Raw genomic sequence first — 23,280 nt, 5'->3', positions numbered from 1 at the left:
ATGGGAAAGACCATTCAAATATATTCTGGGCCATCGGACCAACAGACAAGAAGACTCATCCCATTAATCTCGTCTGGTTTTGAACCAATTCCTAAGAGTAAAAGCATCAATGTGCTAATTTAGACCTGTTTGTAGTTCCTGAAGTATAATAAAATGTTTAATCTGATCTGGATAACAATTTATTTGTTTTTGATCAACAAACTGCTGCAGCTAATGGAGAATACAGATGTTAATTGGTTCTGGCTTCCTTTTTAGGGAACCCCGGAACCAAAAATTGATTAGGAGCATTCTAACCTTCTTTGTCCTATTTAAATATTTTCTGATCACTGTGTTTAGAGACATTATTACACATCAGGAGCAGGAAGGACTTGAACTGAGGCCCCCCTGGCTCAGAGATAGGGATATTATCACTGTGCCACAACAGCCCAATCTTGTTCTGTTATTGAATTAGTCTTCTAATAAAGTATTAGATTAAGAATATTTAGACTGGTTTTAAATGAATACACAATAGATGATTTAAGTTATGACCATGATAGTGCAGTAGAAAAAATGGTGAGGGCATCAGTGTTCACTTTTATTTTAGAGCCAATTGGAAATCAACCAGTTGCCACATATGAACAGTTAAATGTGGAAATCAGGAAGTTGCTATCTGAAATACCCTGTTCCGCCACAAGCTATACCATAACAGAGTATCACTGAAAGACACAGCATCTAATTATAATGCAAGGTTGCAGGGTTAACAAACTAACTACTACTAAATATTTTAGGAATGTCCATTCGAAACATTGGCAAAATTTTAGTTGTTGCCAACAACATCTTTGGCACTAAAATAAACCTTTTACAAATGTCTCATTCTTTCAGATATCAATTACTGTGAGAGATGTAAGTCACTTAAATAACTATTTTAAAAGTCTTTGCCTCTTTCCTGGTCTCTGCTAATCTAGAGTCATAGAGATGTACAGCATGGAAACAGACCCTTCGGTGGGGCAGCCAGATTTGGCCATTCCCTGCTTCACCCTGTCTTCAGTCAACTTTTAAGAAGCTGGGTCAGAAGCACCGGGGTCTACTTGCCTGCATGTAATTCCTTAAGATCCTCAATGACAGCAATTAATTTCCAGTCAGCCTCCAGTTTGCAATAGACAGCAAGGCCCAGTTGGTGATCTTGTGGTAGTCAGACATGGTTTGGGAATTGTTGCTTTCCACATAAAAGAGTTGCTACGTTTACAGTGATATCAATGGTGCATTGCAATTGCATCATCTATGATTTGAGCAGCTATTCCTCTCTTGCCTGAAACATTACTAGCAGAGCAGAAAGGGCATGGTTCGTCTATAACAAAATATAACACCTATAGTTTTTAATGTATTATGAGGGAACATTTACTTTGTGATTTAGGTATTAATGTGTGTTAACCAACACAATGTTACTAATATATAGTTTATCAATCACTTTATGAACCGACCCATACTCTCCAATAGCTTTACTTGGGCATCAATGAGAACATTTAAAATTCCATCTGGGCAAACAGGTTAACAAAAAATTGGAACATCAGAAAAGGCTCTCCATGGTGCTGGAGGTTAGAAAGGTACATATCCACATTCTATTTCTCAACAGCCTTCCAACATGCTAGATCATCAACGTACAGCAACTTCTCTTACGTTTAACAAAATTATTCCTAAAGTATTAGACAGAACCAACATAACGGTGTCAAAACAACATCTATTTGAGTCCAATCCACTACCTTTAGCAGTAATTGACTTCTGTTTTCTACAGTTTCCCACAGTTGGTGATCATTTTGGCCTCCTCATAACTGATGTGCATATTCAAACCTCATTTGTACCACTCTGGAACAATTTTTTAGAGAAATTATTTCTTAGCTTTGCAACCCTTCAACATGTCCAAATACCATATAATCTGTATCAAGCACTGTCAAGTCTTAGCAGTGACTTGCTGCTTATAAAGATATTCCAGTCACCTTTTCACTCTCCAGCTGAACACAATGAAACTCTGGATGCAGGTTTCCTCTGCTGCTTCTACAATCCTATAGAAAGTGTCAATCAACCAGACCACTAAAGTATCAATAACAGAAAACTAAATCATTTCATATGTGACATGAAAATGAAGAGAGAGATGGCAAGAAGTGTAATTAATTGGCATGTTGGCAGGGCAAGATGCTGACCTCCTTCTTACGATTTCAGTAATTGTATGTTCCTAGCGAGAATGACCATGGATAATCTTCTTAACCTGCCAACAATTAAGGTCCTTAAGTTGTCAATAAATGGCCACTGAGGCTCTAACCAGGCCTTCCTGGTAGGGAAGAAAGATGACTATTGTATCCACTGGATACCCAGGTGGCCACTCTGCCATTGTGGACATGGAGCCTCCAATTGCTCCAATCTCAAGCCATCACATTTGACTACCATGGTCCCCATTCTCCCCATGACCCTCAACTTGCTAGTAGAGTTTAAAAATGGCTTACTTTCTTGCAACTGGATTGTCCGAGGAGTAGACCTCACTGGAGGTCACAGAAGATGCAGGCCTCTGCTAGACAGCATCAAGGCCTGAGGTCGGCCGAGAAACTCTCTTCTGCATTGACTGCCAGCTCTTATTGAACTGTTTGCCATGTGTTAGGTCAGGTTTTCTTGGCAGTGGGGTGGCATGGTAGAATAGAATATCCCTTTATGGTCACCTAATATGCACACACATGAACAAAGTGGAAAAACTGCAACAGGTACTTTTAATTAAATAGTTACTAACCCTCAGCATTGCTTTCCATCATCTACATAAACTGATTTTGTATGAGCTTCATATCTTTCCATTAGTATTTTTCCTTAACATGCATTGAGGCTTGGCCCAGACATATATAAAAAGTTTTACTTTGTTGACACAGCTGGGCAGAAAGGAAAACTTTGCCTAACTGAGAGCTTTATAACATTATTACAAGTTAATTTTCCTTTATTCTAATTTTTGGATGCTTATTCAATGTTTATTTTCACAAGATAAAGATATGTCAGATGATTTAGTTTCTGTTTTTTGATATTTTAAGTATCTGGTTGATTGTCACTTTTATAGGTTTGTAGAAACAGCAGCTTTTTAAAAGAAAAGTAACATTTTTAAGGAGTTCTACAAATGCCATTGTTATTACATAGCTCATTGTTTCTATAAATAATGTACACTGAATGAATTTGTATGGATCTACCATGAGTTGACATGGAGGGTATAAGGGGCCATAGAGTGGGTAGGTAGCATAGCTTTCCATGAGTTGACATGTAAAGGCTAAGGAGAGCATGGATAAGAGCTTTGGACTTCATCTTTTGAACAATTACGGAATCCAGAACATGGTTCACAAAGTTTTTGAGGGATAATAAACCACAAGTTATGAAGAAGCTGATCTGACTCCATTAAAATTGCAGGAGGTGCTAGCCCCCTGCAATGGAATTGATAGTTTAGGAGTGCAAGGTGTAAGCTGGCTACGCATACCTTATCCCATATTAGTGAAAGTTGGGGATATTGGGATGGGAAACTCAAAATCAGATCCCATACACTATTTTTAAATCATTATGCCTCTGTTCCAACATGGTTAGAAACTTAAAAGTTAGTGCCAAAAAGTAAATTTTATCTGCATGACATTGACATATTTATAAATAAAGCAAATTTAAAATTCTTATTGGTACAGGCTTTGTAGACGTGATGATAATTTAGAAATATTTCTAAGTGACATCAAACGTACAGCAAAGACATGCTCAGTGAGCCCTGGATATAGAATAGTATTCCTTATAATCAAATCAGAGGTAAACACATTGGAAAAAAATGTTATAAATGAATAATTTTATATAGTTATTATTATTTTCTGGACTCATTGGTCACCCATCATGTGTGTTGTTTGCATCATAAATGTATGAAGGCCTTATGAACATCAACAGAAACTCTTTTGACATATTGAAACAATTTTAATTTCCAGTAATTCTGGTTCAATTATTATATTTTCCTTTTGTGGTTTCACTGAGCCACAAAGCTCCCTGTGGTGAAAGCAGACTGGAGAACTAATCCCAGGGCTTTGTTGAAGATGGTAAATAGACTGTGAGTACCAGGTGGCAAGTGATGATAGGTTTGTCATCCCTATAACTGTGAGTATGACTGGTCATCACTTGTCACCACCACCTGATCGTATAGTAGAAATCAGGAATTCAGTATGTGGAGGACCATCAGAACTACCACACTGAAATCATTTTTGATCTTTCTTTTGCTCATGAATTCTTTCCATGTAAGAGGAATTATTGGCAGTAAAGGATGGGTAAAGGCTTTTACTATTGTAAGCACCCATTTTAGACTCCAAATACTCTCACATGCTGGCTTATTTAATTCTATTAGCTGATGTTATTTACAGTGGTCCATGGTACCAGTTAATGACACAAAAATAGAACCCAGTAGAGGGCAAACAGCAAATTTATGAATGAGTGGGACTAAGTAATTCAGCTTAGTCCAAAGCCAAATGACTCAGATCGAAGGTTTGTATATATATATACAACCTCACAATGTTGCTCAGAAACGTTTCACATGCAATGAATTTAGGTTGTTGTCATGTCGGCAACATAGTAGAACATAGAACTGTACAGCACAGGAATAGGCCCTTCAGCTCACGATGTTGTGTGAACATGATTTCGAATTAAACTAATCCCTTCTGCCTGCCCTTGGTTCATACCCTCTATTCCTTTCATATAATCTAAAAATCCCTTAACCCCACCTAATATATCTAAGTCTACCACCACCACCATAGCGCTTGTGCACGTAACAGATTTGCACAAAGATAAATTAAATAAGAGGTCAACTCATCTATGCTTTGAGCAAGGGAGGAAGAAGACTCTTCTCTTTGAACTGTCCCAGAGATCTTTCATATCTACCTGAAGCACTAGAATATGAAGGTAGCATCCCATTCTAATGCTTCATCTGAAGAATTATACCTTAGGCAGTCAGTACAATAAGTTTTATATATATGAGCTTGTCATTGAGTATTTTACTTGTAGTGTAAATATTAATTTAAATATAATACAAGAACATTTACATTTTTCTATTGTACCAACTATATGTAATCTGAATGATTATAAACACAGATGGCCCTTTAATACCTCCCATGTCTTTACGTCATGTGGCTTTCACCTCTGTTGAAGATTTTGTCCATTTTATCTTGAAAAACCTGTTAGTGAGGATTAAAGTTAGAAATTATGGGCAGATACAGCCCTGATAATTATATGTATTCACTTTTGTTTGGAATAGCATGTAATTTTACTGCTTTTTTTTGGTTTCTCCCTTTTTTCCTAGACTATTTAAGCCATGATACCAACTCTGGATGAGATAGCATCTGGCCAATCTAAATCCAAATTCATTCCAACAGTATTTTGCATAACATGACAGGAAAGCAGCATCAGTCGGAGTTCTGCTGATATTTCCTCCCTGGGTAGAAGCCTTTGGCCTCTACTCAACACTGCCACAACAAAATGACTGAGATCAGAGGGGTGGGTAAGTTACAGGTTCTTGTACCACCACTCCACAGCTGCATCATGTTAATTAAAATTGTTCTGGATCTAAATGGAAAAGTATTTCATACAAGTTAGACAAATCAAGTTAGCTCCATTATAATTTTGTACATTATTTATAATTATAAGTGCAAAAATAATGTTAAGCAAATTTATGACATCTGATTATCATTTTTCAACTTTCATCATTATATAAATAACTAAAGACATTAAAATTATATTTTATTTAACATTTTATAAGCTTAAAAGTAACTGCTCTGAGATCCAAATCAAAGGGAAATGGATGGTACAACAAATTGGTATTTAAAGGTGAATTTTACAACTTTTCAAAGATGGCAGGTGTCAATGTTTTAGAATTCAACTCTTTCCACTTCTGTGCCAACACTAAGCACACCCAGATCAGGCATAACTGGTTTAGATGATGAGGGGAAAGTACACTGCCTCACCAAAGTGCCAAATTTTTAAATAGCCTATCTCAGAATGAGATTAATATTTTTGAGTCAGAAGGCACCATGTTATGGACAGTTTTGTGCTGTGGTCTTGCAGTTCATTTGAATTTAGTTATTTCTTTCAGGACCATTATAGCCAACATATAGTATAGATTTTTATCAATTGATTAGATTTATGTTTTACTAGAAGGACAATGCCTTATGTCTGGTTTGTAATTTAGTTCGATAAATTGTATTCAGTTAATGCAATGAAACTGTCTGAAATAATTAAAAAATCTTTTACCTTATTGTTCGCCAGATATAAATACAGCAAGTTCTCAAGAGAACAAAATGCATCGTCTGGAAGCCCTTCAAAAGTCAAACAATGGAAAATTCAATCATCAACCTTTGACATTAAAATGACTTATTTAATCACATTGGATAATTTAATTTAAATTACTACTGCTCAGTATTATTTCTTTTTCTTAATTCATATTTCCGAGCTAACTCAGATATTTTGCATAAAATAAACTGCAATGATGTATCTGCAATACTAAGATGCAAGTAGCCATATTATACTGGGTACTTCAGGGATATCAAAAGGCTTAGAGAAAAAAAAGTATAGGTCTCCAATAGAGAGCTCGTTGGGTTCAGTGCCACGGAGATAGTAAACATCCATTTATTTAATGATCCAAGAAGATTTTCTCAGTAAAATTGTTCCTAATACATAAAATAAAAGCTAAATACAGTGGATATTGGAAATCAGAAATAAAACAGTGTGCTGGAGAAATTAAGCAGGTCTGGCAGCCTCTACAGAGTAAGAAATGGAGTTAACAGTTTTGAGGCCAGTATGACACTTCTTCAGATCTCAATAGGGTTCCAAAGGAGAGTTACACTGGTCTTAAAACACTAATTCTGTTTCTCATTTCACAAATGCTGCCAGACCTGCTGGGTTTCTTCAGCCCTTTCTGTTTTTATATCATCCTTGTCAGGTGTCTGAGAATCAAAAAGAATGATTAGACTTGAATTTTAAACATACGTAAATGAAAGCAAAAAAACATTTGCAAGAGAAAGAATTAAATATCACCAGACCTTCTAAAAGACTGCAAGAGGTTATGTGAGGCGCACTGATTTTAAGACAATGAAAATATGAAGAGGATGAGCATGAAGAATGGAATATTTGAATTCAATAGAATTATTTGTTACAAAATATGTGATCATGTTGCCCATCAGATGAAAATGACACTCCATTGTTCAGTTCTTATTTGTTTTCTGTACATATAGACATTAATACTTTAGGTAGTCATAACAAAATACTGCATATTGTTACTGTGAAGTTCACATCAACTCTTTATTGATGGAATCATCGCTATGATTTATTGTATAGTCAAGGACACATGTTAACCCCAGGATTGTAATGGAATGGCTAAATTAAAATTTTAAAACCCTGACAACCCAACTATTATAAAACAGCAAGGTTATAGCAGATATCGTGGAAAGGAGGGAAACTAGTAGGGCTAACATCAATGGTGCTCTTTTGTATATACAGTATTTGAAGAATGGCTATGTAGAAGAATGGGGAGAAAGCATGCAGAAGCATGTCCATTTGTCACAGCAGTCTTGTTACACTGACTACTTCAGGGATGTCTAGAGAGAACCTGAGAGAAAACAAAAATAATCTACTTGTTACAAATTTTAGGTTTCATTAGAGAGGTTCTCTTGCATTCAGCATCACTGGGCAGTTCCATAAATTGATTCCACATTCCCTAGAATCAGAAGCTAACCTTAGAGTCACTGGATAGCATGAACTAAGGTTATTAGTTTAAGATCATTTGTTGTTTTTTATGTATGCTATATGTTTTGCCTACCTTTTTGTAAGATGCACTGATCATTTCTTTGTGAGATGAGCAAAATTACAAACTAGCAAACAGGCTCATTTTACATACAATGTGTGAGCAAGTTGCATGCCCTTTAAAGTAAATTGCATTTACAAAAATTAATCATAAATTGTCAAGTAACAAACACAACACTCTATCACTGTTAATGCAATATAATTATGGCTAATAGTAAACTTTACAAATATAGCGCATATACAACAATGCCTCAACATTGACATTATTTCACCTTTCCTCTGAACTGTAGAGAAAGCCTGTTTTCAAATCTAAACTTATTTCAGAATGCTTCTTTTCAATTTAGAAGGAAAGTTTAACCCCTGATTCCACCCTAAGTTCTCTGTATTAGAAACATAGAGAATAGGAGAAGATCAGGCGATTCAGCCTTTCAAGTCTGCTTTGCCATTCAATATGGTCATTGCTGATCATCCAACTCATCACACTTTTCCTGCTTTCCCATTATACCCTTTGATTAACCCTAAGAACTATATCTAATTTCTTCTTGAAAAGGATCAGATGAACATCACTTTAAATCAGAACTTATTCCACATCACCCCTTTCAACCAATATGTTCAGTGAAGGAGAGTCACTGTAACTTTATAAGTATGAATGCTTCTAAACTATATCAGCAAACCAAAACTGATATGCAAAAGAAACAATCATATAAACATTTAGTTTGGCTCTGAATAATATGCCTTATAAATATCACTAGATGCTAGTGCACTATGGAAAGTTAACTCTCTGAAGGTTGAAATTAATATAACAGTTCAGAATTAAACTGCAATTTGTCCTTGTTCAAAAAGGCATTTATCTCCAGCTATAATAACAAAACATAGAAAATTTGACAAGATATGAATGCACAAGAATATGGATATAACAAATGGTAACTTTGTGGTCTTATATTTATAAATGCCTTTATTTAAATGTAGACAGGCTTAATAGTGTGGCTTATTTATCCTTTAGAGTAAAGTTTGAGTGGTGAATAGCCTGTCCCCTTCCTTCCACCCCAAATGTCTAATCAGTTTGAAAATCTGTTAATAAATCGGTTTTCATTATAAAAGTGAATGGAACCTAGATACGAATGGAACCTTTCTTGCTGATAAGAATTCTCCAATGTCATGGTGGCTCTGTGGTGAGCACTGCTGCCTCACAGCACCATGGTCCCAGGTTCAATTCCAGCCTCAGGCAACTGTCTATGTGGAGTTTGCATATTCTCCTTGTGTCTGGGTGGGTTTCCTCCCACAGTCCAAAGATGCACAGGTTATGTGAATTGCCCATAATGCTAGGTGCATTAGTCAGAGGGAATTGGGGCTGGGTGGGTTACTTTTCAGAGGGTCGGTGTGGACTGGTTGGGCCGAAGGGCCTGTTTCCACACTGTAGGTAATCTAATCTTAAAAGTATATCAAATGGCTCAATTTTCATGTCATGATAATGAATGACAGGACAGATTTTAGATTTAAAAGTCACATTTCTAGTGCTCAGTTTACACTTTAGAAACAAACCTAAAAAGTACGCAAGTCTAAACTGAATAGCTGATGATTACAAATAGAACTGGAGCCACAGGAGGAGATATTTGTGTTAAATTAATACACAACAGGCCAGCTGAAAAGAGTGTTGGGCAGTATGTAAAATTAGCTTTTGGCTTACTATTCCTGATTTTGTCCTATCAACCAAGTCCAGTCAACCCTCTCCAGAGGACATTTATAATCTGGAAAATATACTTTTAAGAATAATCAGAAGTTCCAAGTTCTTAGGAAATTTTGGTGAAGAAGGTTATTACAATTTTAAAAAATTTATGCATGGGGTATGAGTTTCACTGGCTAAATTAGAATTTACCATCCAATCCTAATCCCAGTTAAGAGTCATAGACGTTGTTGTGATTTGGAGTCATATATATATAAACTGGACCAAGCAAAAGTGTCAGATTTCCTTTCCTTAATGACAGTAGTGAACCAGATTGGTTTTAATGACAATTATCAGTGAATACATGGTAGGCTCACTATTTATTTCAAACTTTTATGAATTCTAGTTTCACCACCTGCTGTGGTATGAATCAAACCCATGACCCCAGGACAGCAATTTGGGGTTCTGGGATTACTATTATCTTCCCGAATATTATGATTATTGCAAACTGTCAGTGTTCAAAATCTTTACATGCTTGGCTCCCTGGTAACCCTGACAATCGTAATAGAAAGAAAAGGCAGATTATTTATATCTCAAGTCAATAGAAATAACAATTTGATTTACCGTGAAAAAGGAACACTGAGAGCCTCTAGCTGCCTGAAGCACATGATGGCGTGCCCTGTCTGTCATGCCATTAATAAGCATATACTCTGTGTTTGGTGCTTTAATTGTCACTTACAGAAAAGTGTTTCAATTCATAACCTCCAAACTTTCTCCCTCAATCTTTTTTTTTCCTTATCTTTCCCTATTTATCAATGTTATTGCAGGCAATTAATTCTCTCTTGTTCCTGCTAAATTCCAAATGTTTTCTCATATGTTAATTCTACTGTTTACTGTTTAATTCTCTGTTTTACAGCCAGGATTTGTCATGTCATTTCAAATCTAACTCTCCAGTAAATTCTACCCTCGTACCTCCTTTACTGTCCCATTGTTTTACAATTTGTAGGCTTTTAACATACAAAGGTTTAAAGATCTGACCACCACTTCTCATGTATTATATTTATTTTCTAATTTTTTCAACTTTGTCTATTAGGTGGTGTCTCTTAGTAAATGCATCTTGACATTTTTTGCAACATTATCCAGAAATATCATTCAGAAAGCAGTGGGATAAGAATGAAATAATATTTACTGTTCTTTTTTTAAAATATTGATTATATGCTTATCAGATTGGTGGTGCAAGAATGAGCTTGAGTATTTCAGCTGGGTCACCTTGTACTATCAATAACTGGATTGCAATCAACACATAATGTGTCAGTAACCCGTAGGTCAGTTAGCTGGTGATTTGAATAAGGTCAGTTTATAGATATATTCTGAATCAACCTAATCAGAGATGATGAATACTTCAGGAACAGACAGGATTTGAAACCAGGCTTCCTGGCCGAGAGGCAGAGAATTATCACTGCACTACAAGAGCCCTCAAAGAATTGAGATTATACACTGCCTGTGTGTACAGAGTTTATCAAGGTTCCAGATTCTACACAAATTCAAGGAGATCCAAGTAAAGTGTCAGAATGCCTGAAAATGGTTTCTGTTACTCAGTGCCTATTCATAGAAAAATGCTTGAAAAAGATTCTTTATCATACTTCTTTTTCTTTCAATGATCCTCTATTCCAAAGGATAGCCCTTATTGCTGCATCAATTGTTCCTTGGGTTGCAAAGCTCATTTGGCAAATGCACTTTAGCTTGAAAACTCTTGTTTTGCAAAATTTGCCTAAGCTTTGTAGACAGCCAGAATAAGTAATGCATTCCTTAATTCCAGTGGCGTGATATGTATTGTGACTGATGGAAATGTTTTAAAATTGCATTATAGTGTACTGGTACATGAAGCATGCCTAACATGCAGTGTTTTTTTGAAGTTAACAGAAAGGAATAATTTCAACCAGTTATAGCTTTGTCATAGCGTGATGCTGTGCCCTTCATAAAACAAGAATCTATCAGCATCACATCTGTTTCAGTTTGCAATTTTCTGGAGTCATGTCCATTTATTCACCTGCTCCAATAGTTTAACAAATGCACTGTTATATATTACGCTCCTTGTCATTAAAGTAATTGCTCTTCAACATAAATCGTATTTGATATTTTTACACAAATTCAAGTGCAGATTAGGTCATTTACTACACTGAAATGTTAAAAACGCATTCATTCAGCTTTGAGAAATGTATGACTTCCCTGTGACCATAATTTTGTCCTGTAATCTTTGGGCTCTTATGCATTCAACACTGTGTGACAGCTTTCCTGGTTGCACTTATCTTTGGCTGCACATACTGTAAATTCCACAATAATATTCCAAAAATCTGAAGTGAATTTCAGTTTAGATATTCAGAAGGAACTGTGTGTTGGACCAACTTTAACCTCTTTTACACCACATGTTTTGAGAAGAATCATATTCCCAAGTGGAGTAAAACCATTTTACTATTGCATCAGCTATGGTAAATATTTACTCCCATTACAACTGACACCAGCAACAAAGCTGCTGTAAGTCATAATAGATATGCTTTGTTCTTCAGAAGGAACTGATTATTTTTCCTGTTCTTTGTTTTATATTCAGGTATTTGGGCTCCTTGAATTTATTAGTCAAGGTATTGAACACAAGAAGGGGTTACCAGGTTATGATGGTGCTATATTGATGCCCTTCCCAGCTGAGCACTTCTCAGTTTATTGCCTAAGTAACCATTCGTAAGTTTAAGCATCAATTTTGGTTGATAGTGGCAAAGTGATTGCAGAGGTATCACAGCTAAAGCCAGAATTACCCTCAATCATTCATGAACTTACAGTTTCCAGCAGGGTTTACTGAACAGTTCAGAGGAGTGAGGATAATAGCTGATTTTTCCTATCTTTTATGAAGAATACCAAAACTCATGGTAGCAAATAAAACTTGCCACTCTAAGCACCAGACCAATCAGTTTTACACTAATTAAAACTTCAAGCCTGAAAACTAGTCATTATTGGACCTTAAAATGTAGTAATTGTGGTTGTTATATATATGACAACAATGCCAACTTGCATGCATATAGTGACTTTAATGCAATAAAAATAGTTTTGCAGGGGATGTGGAGAACAAGGCTTGACACTGAACCACGTAGGAAAATATTTAGATATGTACCAAAAGCTTATCAAAGAGGTAAAGTTTTAGAGTGGCTTGAAAAAGGAGTCAAAAGGATGTAATGGGAGAATTATAGAGCAGGATCACAGCTACCAACCCTTCAGCTTTTACATTTGGAGATATGCAAATATTGGAGAAGTGCTAAGATCTTGGAATGTTATCGGACTGAAGGAGCTCATAGAGATAAGCAAGTGTAAGGCTTTGTTGGAGTCAAAGATAAGAATCTAAAATGAAGATATTTTAGATCTGAAAAGGGTGATGGGCGACGTTCCCCATGACGTTTGTTTTGGAGATGCCGGTGTTGAACTGGGGTGTACAAATTAAAAATAACACAACACCAGGTTATAGTCCAACAGGTTTAATTGGAAGCACACTAGCTTTCGAAGCGACGCTCCTTCATCAGGTGATTGTGAAGAAGGAACGTTGCTCCGAAAGTAGTGTGCTTCCAATTAAACCTGTTGGACTATAACCTGGTGTTGTGTGATTTATGACTTTTGTTGTCATTGTGTGATCTTCTGAGGTCTGAGTGCAGCAGTAACTTCTGGAATTGAAGTCAATGTGCCAATACCAAGTCCTCTCGAAGCTGCTTAGCTGTAGACACATGCACCTGCTGCCAGAGCTGCACACATGGTAATCAATACTGGCACACCAGCTGCAGCACTGACTTTCAATGTTAACTTCCAGAAGTTGCTGCCATGCATGAAGCTCAGAGGGCCACATGGTTGGAAATAAATTAGAGGGAATGCCTGTTGCCATGCTAATCGGTGAGGTCAAATTCGCTGAGCAGCAGCCAGCTCAGAGGCAACACTGGTGAAGGGTGAACAGACATCAGATTTCCAGGTGAGGACAGTTATGATCAGGTGAGGAGGTGTCACAGCTCCCATCTTTCTTAACCCAATCTCAGTCAGTTGCAACAAATATCTTTTTTTCCTTTATCCTTTATCGCACTAAGCTATCACACTTCAATTAAACTTAGCAAACTCTGCTTTCTTTCCACAGATGCTGACAGACTCCATCAATTTCTGTTGTTGTATCCTTCCTAAGAAGTTGGGTCCAGAAATTCTCACAGTACTCCAGGTGTAATCCATTGACAGAAGACCAGGAAATTTTCCTGGTGACTTGAACAGAACTCTTCCTTCGACGCTGTCAAAAATTCTTTTTGTTGGACCTTGTGATTCAAATTGGCTGCTGCATTTTCTTACAGTGACTACACTTCAAGAATAATTCATTGTCTGTAAAGTGAGTATAGCCTTTTGGCTAGGGATAGTATTCTCATGCCTAAGGCAGAAAATTGTGGTTAGGTTTCAGTTATCCCAGGTGAATAAAAACTTGAGTGAGCACAGAAAGAACAACCACTTCTGCGCCAACATGTCTATGTTCCTGCAGAAAATATGAACCTCTTCCAATCTGTGACTCAACAGCTGAATCCAAATAAAAATACAATGTAAAATCTGAGGAAATCTCCTCTGGGCATCGGCAGTGCCAAATGTGTTGAGTAAAATGCATTAATGCTGCTGGTATACACACAGTGGTATATCAATCTCATTGTTGTTTGATTGTTTGAGAAGAATAGCAATGTTTGTAATGACTATAAATATGTTTGCACTTAATATTTCTTGTTTACTTATTGAATTTGAACAGATTAGTCTGATGGAGAATCGTTTGAGGCCATGGAGAGATGAACTGTAAATTTCTCCTCCTAGAAAAGGTGAAAGGATGATAGAATAACACCGAATCTTATTTCAACCACTCTGAAATAATAAATTAAGCCTTCTCACCATTCTTTGGGAAAAGAAGCTTTGTCTGAATTCCCTAATGGATTTCTTGCTGACTATTTTATATTCAATTACTTCTTCCTCTTTCAGCTTTCACAAATGGCTTCAAAAACATCAACAACTGCTGAAAGCTAAACTAAAACTCTGGTTCTGTGGCAGCCTGATCCCACCCATTCATGCTGCTTCTATTGTTCCAATTTTATTGGCTTGGACCAGACAGCTTGTTACCTGGCTCAAAATCTCCATTCCAAAAAAAAGGATAAAATACACGTCTTAGAGCCATAGTATTGTCACATTACTGTAGATGACATATGTGCTATGTCAAATACAGTTCTTTGGCCTCAATTGGAGGGTCCAGAATGTTACTGCATTGTCTGATTGTCAGTAATGAATATTCTTACATATTCAATTACTCATCCAATCAGACCTGATTACAGCTTAAATACAGTTACCCCCAAACGCACCTCTGACCACCTGACGAACCTTAAATAACTTATCATCACCCCTGACACAACACAATTAATCTATCTCCTTCAATCCTTCAATCAGACTCCTTCAATCAGACCTAATTACGGTTTCAACAATATTACCACTAGACCTCCCTCTAACTACTTGACTACACATCAGCCAGATCTGACTAACCCCTAAAGACTCACATCCCAATCTGACTTGACTACATCCCCACCCCAAGTACTCCTGATCAGACCCACCCTATCTGATTACCCCAGATTCATCTGTACACTTCACCCACCTTATCCATCTACTTATATCACTTGCCTCACCCATTATCCAGGTGAAAGTGAGTACTGCAGATGCTTGAGATTAGAGTCAAGAGTGTGGTGCTGGAAAATACAGCAGGTCAGGCAGCATCCAAGGAGTAGGAAAATCGATGTTTTGGGCAACAGCCCTTCATCAGGAATTCTTCAAATCGTTGATTTTCCTGCTCCTTGGATGCTTCCTGATTTGCTGTTCTTTTCCAGCACCACATTCGTTACTCACCCATTGCCCACCCTACCTATCTACATGTTATCTTATTCATTGATTTGTAGATTCACTAACATTCAAAGACTAGATTTAAACTCACTGTAGAGCAGCTGGTGCTGAAGCAAAGGGCTACATCTTATTTCCTGCTTCACTTTTAAAGAAATCTCTTAAACTATTGGTACATTGTACAGTTCTGGGAAAGCAGGAATTGGAAGGTTTTGAAGAAATGTGGAGCAGTGTCAGGTCAAGGGAATTTATGAGTGCAGAGACCATTTTTATGTGGAAAATCCAAGCCAATATCTCTTTTTACACTTATATTCAAAGACCTCTAAGTAAAATACATTCTAATTACATGTTCCTTTCTAGTTGTACTCTTAGCTTTTAAAAATATATGTATCTGAACCCTATATATCTTGGTTTGCCAGCTCCATTAATTCTTACCATTTAGAGTCTACATCTTCTCCAAATGAATAATCTCACCAATATTTGTACTGAATTTAATCTGCCAGCTATCTATCCACTCTGTCTATGTCTGCTTGCCTGTTCTGTATTCTTCCCCACAGATTGCATGCCCGATAACAAGAAAATGCCAATATCAATCTTCTATGATCAATTTGTTTGTATGAATAGTAAACTAAAGAGGAGTCAGCAAAGATCACTTGTCACACCACAATGCACATCCCTTCAACCCAGAAAATAATTACTGAAGATATTTAAATGTCTATGCAAATGCACCTGGAGACCCTTATATCTCTGGAAGCTTTTTAGAACGGTGCTATGAAGTCTATACTTATGGCTATTGCTTCCAAAATACACATCTCACAAGTTTTAGTCAAAACTTCTTTGATGTGGGAAATGAATTAAATCAGCAATAAAACAAAACATAAATTATTCACGCTACCTCATGCTTTCTTTACTTTATAAACAAATGAATGCAAAATTACAAAGATATTTTTTAAACATGTTCTTAAATGTTTCTTCAGACCTTAAATGCTGACTTCAGAACCTTGTCATCGAGCACTGATTACTTTTATTTCCATGTTTTTGCATCTCATTAAAGCCTGGACTCAGCTTATTTATACAATACCTCCAAATTGCTGACAACTCAGAGTGGATATTTAATGGCTGTAACTTGACAAATACTTGTTCTGTCCAGCACACAACAGCTTCTTCTGAGCATCATTCCTGCATGCGCCATAGCCACTATCATTCATCACCCTTCACCCACACTAGTCAACATCATCAAACCACCAGCCTCACCACATCATCATGTCTGCTCTCAGAGAAACTCAAACATCACTTCAGCCATTCAGGATTTCACTTTGGAGCTCAGGGACACATATGACCTACATGATTCTGCCAGGTGGCTTTTTGTGTGGGAATACACATGCATCTTATTCGTCTCTAAGATAGATGCATGTGATAGCTCTTAGGCTGGTTTCTTAGCACTCCTTCACTGGAGCAATTATTTGGAGATCAGCCTCTGTCCACTTTGCATTACTTTCTTATCACACACTGATTTCAACAACAATGTAAAGGTTGCCATCCTCTGTGTGGGTTGCATTGCTTTCTTAGCAAATAAGGTCTTTAGTGCTCAGTTACAGGGTATCAGTTTCTGTGTGGTTTTCATTGCTTTTTACTGAAGAGAGAGGGCCAAATAGCTTGTGATGTTGGGAAGCACTAAAGAGATAATCTTTCAGTCAGACAGTGATTCTGCCACATGTCACTATGCAGCACTGTGCTATGTTAATCTCAGACCCACAGTAAATAACAGCAGTTTCCATTAAAAAAACCTTATGTGCTTTAAACAAATGGTAATGTATGAAAATCATACAAATGTACAAATCAGGACCAGGAGTAGACTATTCACCACTTTGTGCATGCTCTGCTATTCAATGAATTCATGACTGATCTGATTGCAGCTTCAAATCCACATGTTTGCCAACTGCTGATAATCTTTCAACCCCTTGCTTAACAATAATCTATCCATCTCTGTCTTCGAAATATTCAGAAACTCTGTTTACAACACCTTTTCAGGGCGCAAGTTCTAAATACTCACAATGCTCAGAGAGAAGAAAAAGTCACCTGACTTCTGTTTTAAAGAGTTACCTCCAATTATAGATTCTTCCACGAGTGGAAACTGCCTCTCTGCATCTACTCTGCCAGGAAACTTCAGAATTTTATACGTTTTAAATCAATTGCCTTTTAGTTGCCTTTTTAAAGTCTTGACAATGGTGAGCATTTCCATCTCCACAGCCACACAATTTTCTGAGGAAGCTGCTTAAGAGGTAGGTTGCAATGTTAATCAAGTGAAGGATGGAAAATTAAGAAAAGTCACTCTGAGACATGACAGGCCAAACACTATGAATTTCAGTTGACAAACCACTTTAACTGCAAATAGGAAACTTCTGCCCGTTATGGGCTTCAAGGGCCAAACAAATGTTTTTTTCAATTTTTGTAAGTGCATGGCCTTTATATAATTTTGTGTGGTCACATTAGCACAATATTTTAAAAAATGAGCTTGTGCATGGCCATGGATTGTATGCACAGTGTAGAAGGAACACTGGTTATGACTTATACACTTATGGAAACAATTTTCCATCAAACTCTAAGGTTAACTATGTATCTTCAGATGGATGACTGTCTGCATGCCTGAACTGTTCTGTGATTTTTGGAACTAACACAAAATCAAAGCTTTTCCTTACCTTTTGATGTAAGCCGGTTATTCTGTAAATTAAAAGTCTCCAGATTCTGAAGCCTTGATAACTCCTCCATAGGGATCACCTCTAAAGCATTGTTCTAAATAACAAGAAATGACATGAGTTCTTTGAGTTCTGGCCAGCACTTCTGAAACTACTCTCTACAGTTTTAAACAGAGATGAGGTTAAGTGAACTGGATGCATGGAGTCTCAGTGCAACTTGCAGCAGAAGGCAGTTTTCACTAGAAAATAATCCTATGAATAATAAGTAGATGGAAAAGTTGTGCGTTGAAACAATACTTTAATGGTTATGACATGAATGTGCTAATTTCATAATGTACATTTTCCCAGGCAAACACTGAACAACTACTTGCCAACTTGTTGCAGTGAGATTCTTCTGTACTTTATTATGCTTATTAAAGATTTAGCTAAAGCATGTTTGAAATGTCACTGGATATATTCTGCAATTTGAAAACAATTCACTTCGATTGACCACCTTGGGACTCAGTGGTTAGCACTGCCGCCTCACAGATACCTGGGTTCAATTCCAGCCTTTGGTGATTTTCTCTGGAGTTTGCACAATCTCCCTGTATCAGCATGGGTTTCTGCCAGGTGCTCCAGTTTCCTACCACAATCCAAAGATGTGCAGGTTAGGTGGATTGATCATGCTAAATTGCCCTGCAGTGTGCAGGCTAGGTGAATTAGCCATGGTAAATGCAGGGTTGCAGGGGTAGACAGAGGGTCTGAGTGGGATGCTCTTCTGAGATTCAGTGCAGACTCACAGCCAATTGGCCTCTTTCTGCACTGTAGTGATTCTGTGAATGACTGTTTGCATGCCTGAGCTCTTCTGTGATTTTTGGAGTAAATGCAATATCAAAGCTTTTCATTGCCCTTTGATCTGTGCCAGTTATTCTGCAAATTAAAAGTTTCCAGATTCTGAAGCTTTGATAACACCTCCTTGATAATTACAGCATTATTTTGAGATACAGATCACAATGGATTAATTCATTGTGTGGAAGGGCTCTGAGAATTGGAGTAAGGTAGTTCCTAGTGTTATAAATATCTAGCTCATGATTCATGTAGTCCAGCTAAAATGTAATTTTTAGTTTTACAAATGAATGTTTAACTGTAGAAAAATTGGATAAATACAACTGTTATCAGTATTACTAGCATTAACATTATTATTGAGGCCCTGCTAACTCATTATCAACTCCCTGAGATTGCCAACTAGAATAACAGGATTAGAAACATCAGTTGGGTTTGCTGAGCTGGATATGTGTGTATACACTGCATGCAATAGTGAGTGTCCAAAGAAATTATTGTTTTAGGAGTTAATATTATATCAGATAGTTTTAAAAATCAGTGAACCCTGAAAAATTACCAATAAGAAATTATCAATGAAGGACTGTGAACTTAAACTTCAGGTTAAGGATAGCTCAACACACATCATCATTGAAATGGATGAAATCGAAGAGTGTTCTCTGCTATCAATTTGTCAAGGGTTGCTATTAACAGACTCCAGGCAAAAGGTTCTCAGGAAAAGTTCCTGGGAGCAATGACTTCATGTTATGGAAAGATTAGATTAGATTACTAGATTAGATTAGATTACTTACAGTGTGGAAACAGGCCCTTCGGCCCAACAAGTCCACACCGACAATTCACCTAACCTGCACATTTTTGGATTGTGGGAGGAAACCGGAACACCCGGAGGAAACCCACGCAGACATGGGGAGAATGTGCAAACTCCACACAGAGAGTAACCCGAGGCTGGAGTTGAACCCGGGTCTCTGGCGCTGAAAGGGGTTAGGGCTAAAAAAAAGACTTTGGAAAAATTGATAGTTCAGTGCAATTTGAAGTGGGATGAAGGAAGCCCACAGCAGTATTTACGAAAATCATTGGCACTTACGGAAATTTAGCAACAGCTTGAAGATGCTCATTGTTTGCTAAAAGCTGAAATTATGACAACAATTTGATGCTTCAGAAGTATTTCAGGTGTTTTGGGGAATTCAGTCTCAGGAGAAGAGATTTAACTACCAAGATGTGAACAGTCATTTAAGTAGTCTGTGTCAGACAGGCTTTCAGCATGATCCAAGGCTAGATCTTCTAAAGTAAAAAATTGAAATTCTTTGTGATGGCAACATTATTAAGATTTAGTGAATCACAGTATAACTAATATCTAACTGGATTTGATTATTTAAAGTGCCATCTGTGGATGTTCAGCCAGCATTGATCTGTTAATATGTATTTTCCTCATGTTAATCCTGAATATTAGGGTCTAAGTTGTACATATAGTGTATTTAGTGTATTTATCTTACCTCATCAGTGTGCATATTACTAATTATATGTGTTTTATTCACATTTTATAATAAATATTATTTCTGATATTTCAATTCAGCCTTGGAATTTTGCCATTTAATTTCCTTTGCTTGCTCCTTTCATGCACTCCATTCTTTAAAAGATTATATCCATCAAAGCCAGGTCTTTGACAAAAAAAACGCTTTTCCAGGTTTCTCCAAACTTGGATCATAACACCAGCAATTTTCATACTCAATTAGCAAGTAAGCTCTCTTGTGACACTTTGTGTTTCCAAATACATTTGCATCTTTTTAGTCAATACAGCTGCACTATTAAATGGGATCTTTAGGAATGATAGTACTTTGGAGAAAGTAACAACCTAAATATTTTATTTAAGAAAATTACAACTGCCATTTGTATGGATTAGTTTTGCAAACTGTCATTTTAAAAACACATTAAAAATACATCAAAAGGCCTTATTAATAATGAAGTGATTGAAAAATTGCAAAGTTATTTTGGCATGAAATCAAGTGCAAATTTTACAAATTTGAATACAACAACAATTCCATTTATTCCTTAAATCTATAAAATGTCAGGAAAACAGCATGAGTTGGTAAATGCACTGCCGAGTACAGATGTAATCCATATTGACCAGGAAGGTTCAGGTTGATCTTAGCTAACTCAGTTTAGATAAATGTAGTGGTACTATGACTATTTGCATTGTGCATAGTCTAGGGAGGAGAAAAGTTATCCTGTCTCTACTTCCGACCACTATCCAATGATCCAATGCTTACCAGGGTCAGCTGTATCGTCTTGTAACCTGTAGATGCTAATTGCTAAAATTTACACAAACGTCATTTAGGGTGAATACCAGAAGAAAAAAAAAAATTCAGCATCAGGAACGGAAATGGGAAAATGCGCAAGGCGACAAACAGTAATGGTTAACATTTGCTGCAGCTTTTATTATGTAAAGAGAAAAACAGGCTTAACTAATGGTTTTTTTTGCAAACAAAGATGATGTCAAAGGATTTATCATATCTTACCTGCAAAGATAGGTGCAATATTGACTCTGATAAATTCCTGGGAAATTCCTTTAGATCCACTCCACCACAGTCTACAGTTCCATCCAGGTTACAGCTGCAGTCAGGAGGGCAATAAGGCATGTGCACTTCATGTGCAGTTGTCCCTCCTGTTTGATTCTCCACTGAGTCAGGAAAATCATTTTCCTCACTCTTTGCACTACAGCCAAAGCTCAGGAGCCACAACAACAACGGATGCCCACTCCTCCAATTCATTTTAACTCCTAAACTAATATAATTCATATAATTCTTAATACACACAAGTTAGGGTAGAATGTTTCATCCAGATACAATATTTTAATTTAGTTAAGTTCTGCTATTCAAATATCATTACTTCATAAAGAAATCTGATGGTTTTGACTTATCCATTAAATATTGTGATATTCATGACACGCATAAAAATATAAAATACATGAATTAATGTACTTGGCCCTTCTTTCCATTTGAACAGTTACCACTGAGGGTTAAGTAATTTTGATATGATTATTTTGTCAGATGTACATTCGTACATTAAACTGAATATTATTAATGTTGCCTTTTTTCTGGAAGAGGATATAATCAACCTACCTTCATTAAATCTTAACAACTAATGCACTATTAAGAATTGCAATAAGAAGACGGGGTTTGCAAACTTCCAAAATGCACAGGGTTTGGAGACGTGTTTCAGAGCAAAAGAAGGATCCTTTCCAGATGTGAAACAAAATATGGAGACACAATATGGATTGATTTCCAAACAGAACTTCTACCATACTTCAGAAATATGAAACAGAAATGCTTCGGCCTACTGTAAAATTCTGCAAAGGCATTTCTAAGGGAAGTCTCTGGAAAGACAGACCAGAGCTTACCATCAGTCTGCTTTTATATCTAATCACACATTTTCTTTTTGGCTAAGATCCATAAAAACAGAGAAACACGTCGAACCCACTAATAACATACCATTTAGAGTGAAAGCAGGGAAATGCCACGTATTAAATTTAACACAAACTTCTAAATTCTCTTCTAATGAAAATTTAAAAGTGCTTTACCTTGCCTGGTATTATTAATTGAAGCCAAAATTCACAAAGCATTTTCTAAGCACTGAGATAATCACAAACAGAACTAAAATAATGGCATGCTATTCAAAAAAGTAGCTGTCTGATTTGGACAAGTCTGGTTAAGCATAATCTTACTTTGCAAAATAGCAGTTTTAAAATATATACTGCTCCATTGTGACTGGAATTGATTAATAGCCCCCTTTTTCAACAATCAGGGTTCTAACGACCGCACCATGAACCCATCCTACAGCAATCTGCACTCATTTAAATACTTCCTTCGAAAACCAAAAACAGAAGCTATATACAACTTTACTCACATTGTGCTATTTGAATATTTGAATTTTACAAATAAGATTCATTGCATTTCTGTATACAGCAGATGTCTTTTCTAGATTTTGGTTATTAGATTGCTTAGATTTAGTTTACTGTCATTGTTCATATTTTGTCTTTAGCAATTAGAGCAAAATTCTTTTGTTAAGAACATATATATTTCAATCTGAATTCCTATGAGTTTAGGGTTTCAACAGTGACTTATGTTTTCTGGCTTACAAGTTAAAACCTTACATTTCCAGCTAATTCCTAATTAACAACCAGGAGATTCACATAACACAATGATTTGAACAAGTGCTTGTCCTAATGTCATGCAGACTGATACGCACCTGAGTCCGTTTAAAATCACGCACACAGAGCCTATTCAACTGAACAGAGGCAAACAATGCTCCCAAGTGTAACCTCAAGATATTGCTTTGTCTTTTCTTCCTGCTGGGTGTTACTCT

At 36.6% G+C, this 23,280-nt stretch overlaps 1 protein-coding gene across 4 annotated transcripts in view; it reads right to left on the bottom strand.

The window, feature by feature from the left end:
• The window catches only part of podn (podocan), a 42,243-nt gene extending 19,536 nt beyond the window's left edge, over positions 1-22,707 (bottom strand). Inside the window, exons 1-4 of one of the 4 annotated variants that reach the window (XM_043700147.1) lie at positions 22,640-22,707; positions 21,435-21,699; positions 18,103-18,196; positions 6,265-6,329 (exon numbers count right to left, since the gene is read on the bottom strand). In XM_043700147.1, coding sequence (XP_043556082.1) covers positions 6,265-6,329; positions 18,103-18,196; positions 21,435-21,686 — 411 coding nt within the window. In that variant the 5' untranslated portion in view covers positions 21,687-21,699; positions 22,640-22,707. Of the gene's footprint in view, positions 1-6,264; positions 6,330-18,102; positions 18,197-21,434; positions 21,700-22,037; positions 22,238-22,495 lie in introns of those variants that run through there. The other 3 variants (XM_043700145.1, XM_043700146.1, XM_043700150.1) reach the window with 3 other exon arrangements.
• Between the last annotated feature and the right edge of the window lie 573 nt (positions 22,708-23,280).

This window comes from Chiloscyllium plagiosum, chromosome 11 (assembly GCF_004010195.1).
Source record: "Chiloscyllium plagiosum isolate BGI_BamShark_2017 chromosome 11, ASM401019v2, whole genome shotgun sequence".
Lineage (NCBI taxonomy): Eukaryota > Metazoa > Chordata > Chondrichthyes > Orectolobiformes > Hemiscylliidae > Chiloscyllium > Chiloscyllium plagiosum.
Note: the sequence above shows the minus strand (reverse complement) of the source record. Positions and strands in the feature narration are given on the sequence as shown.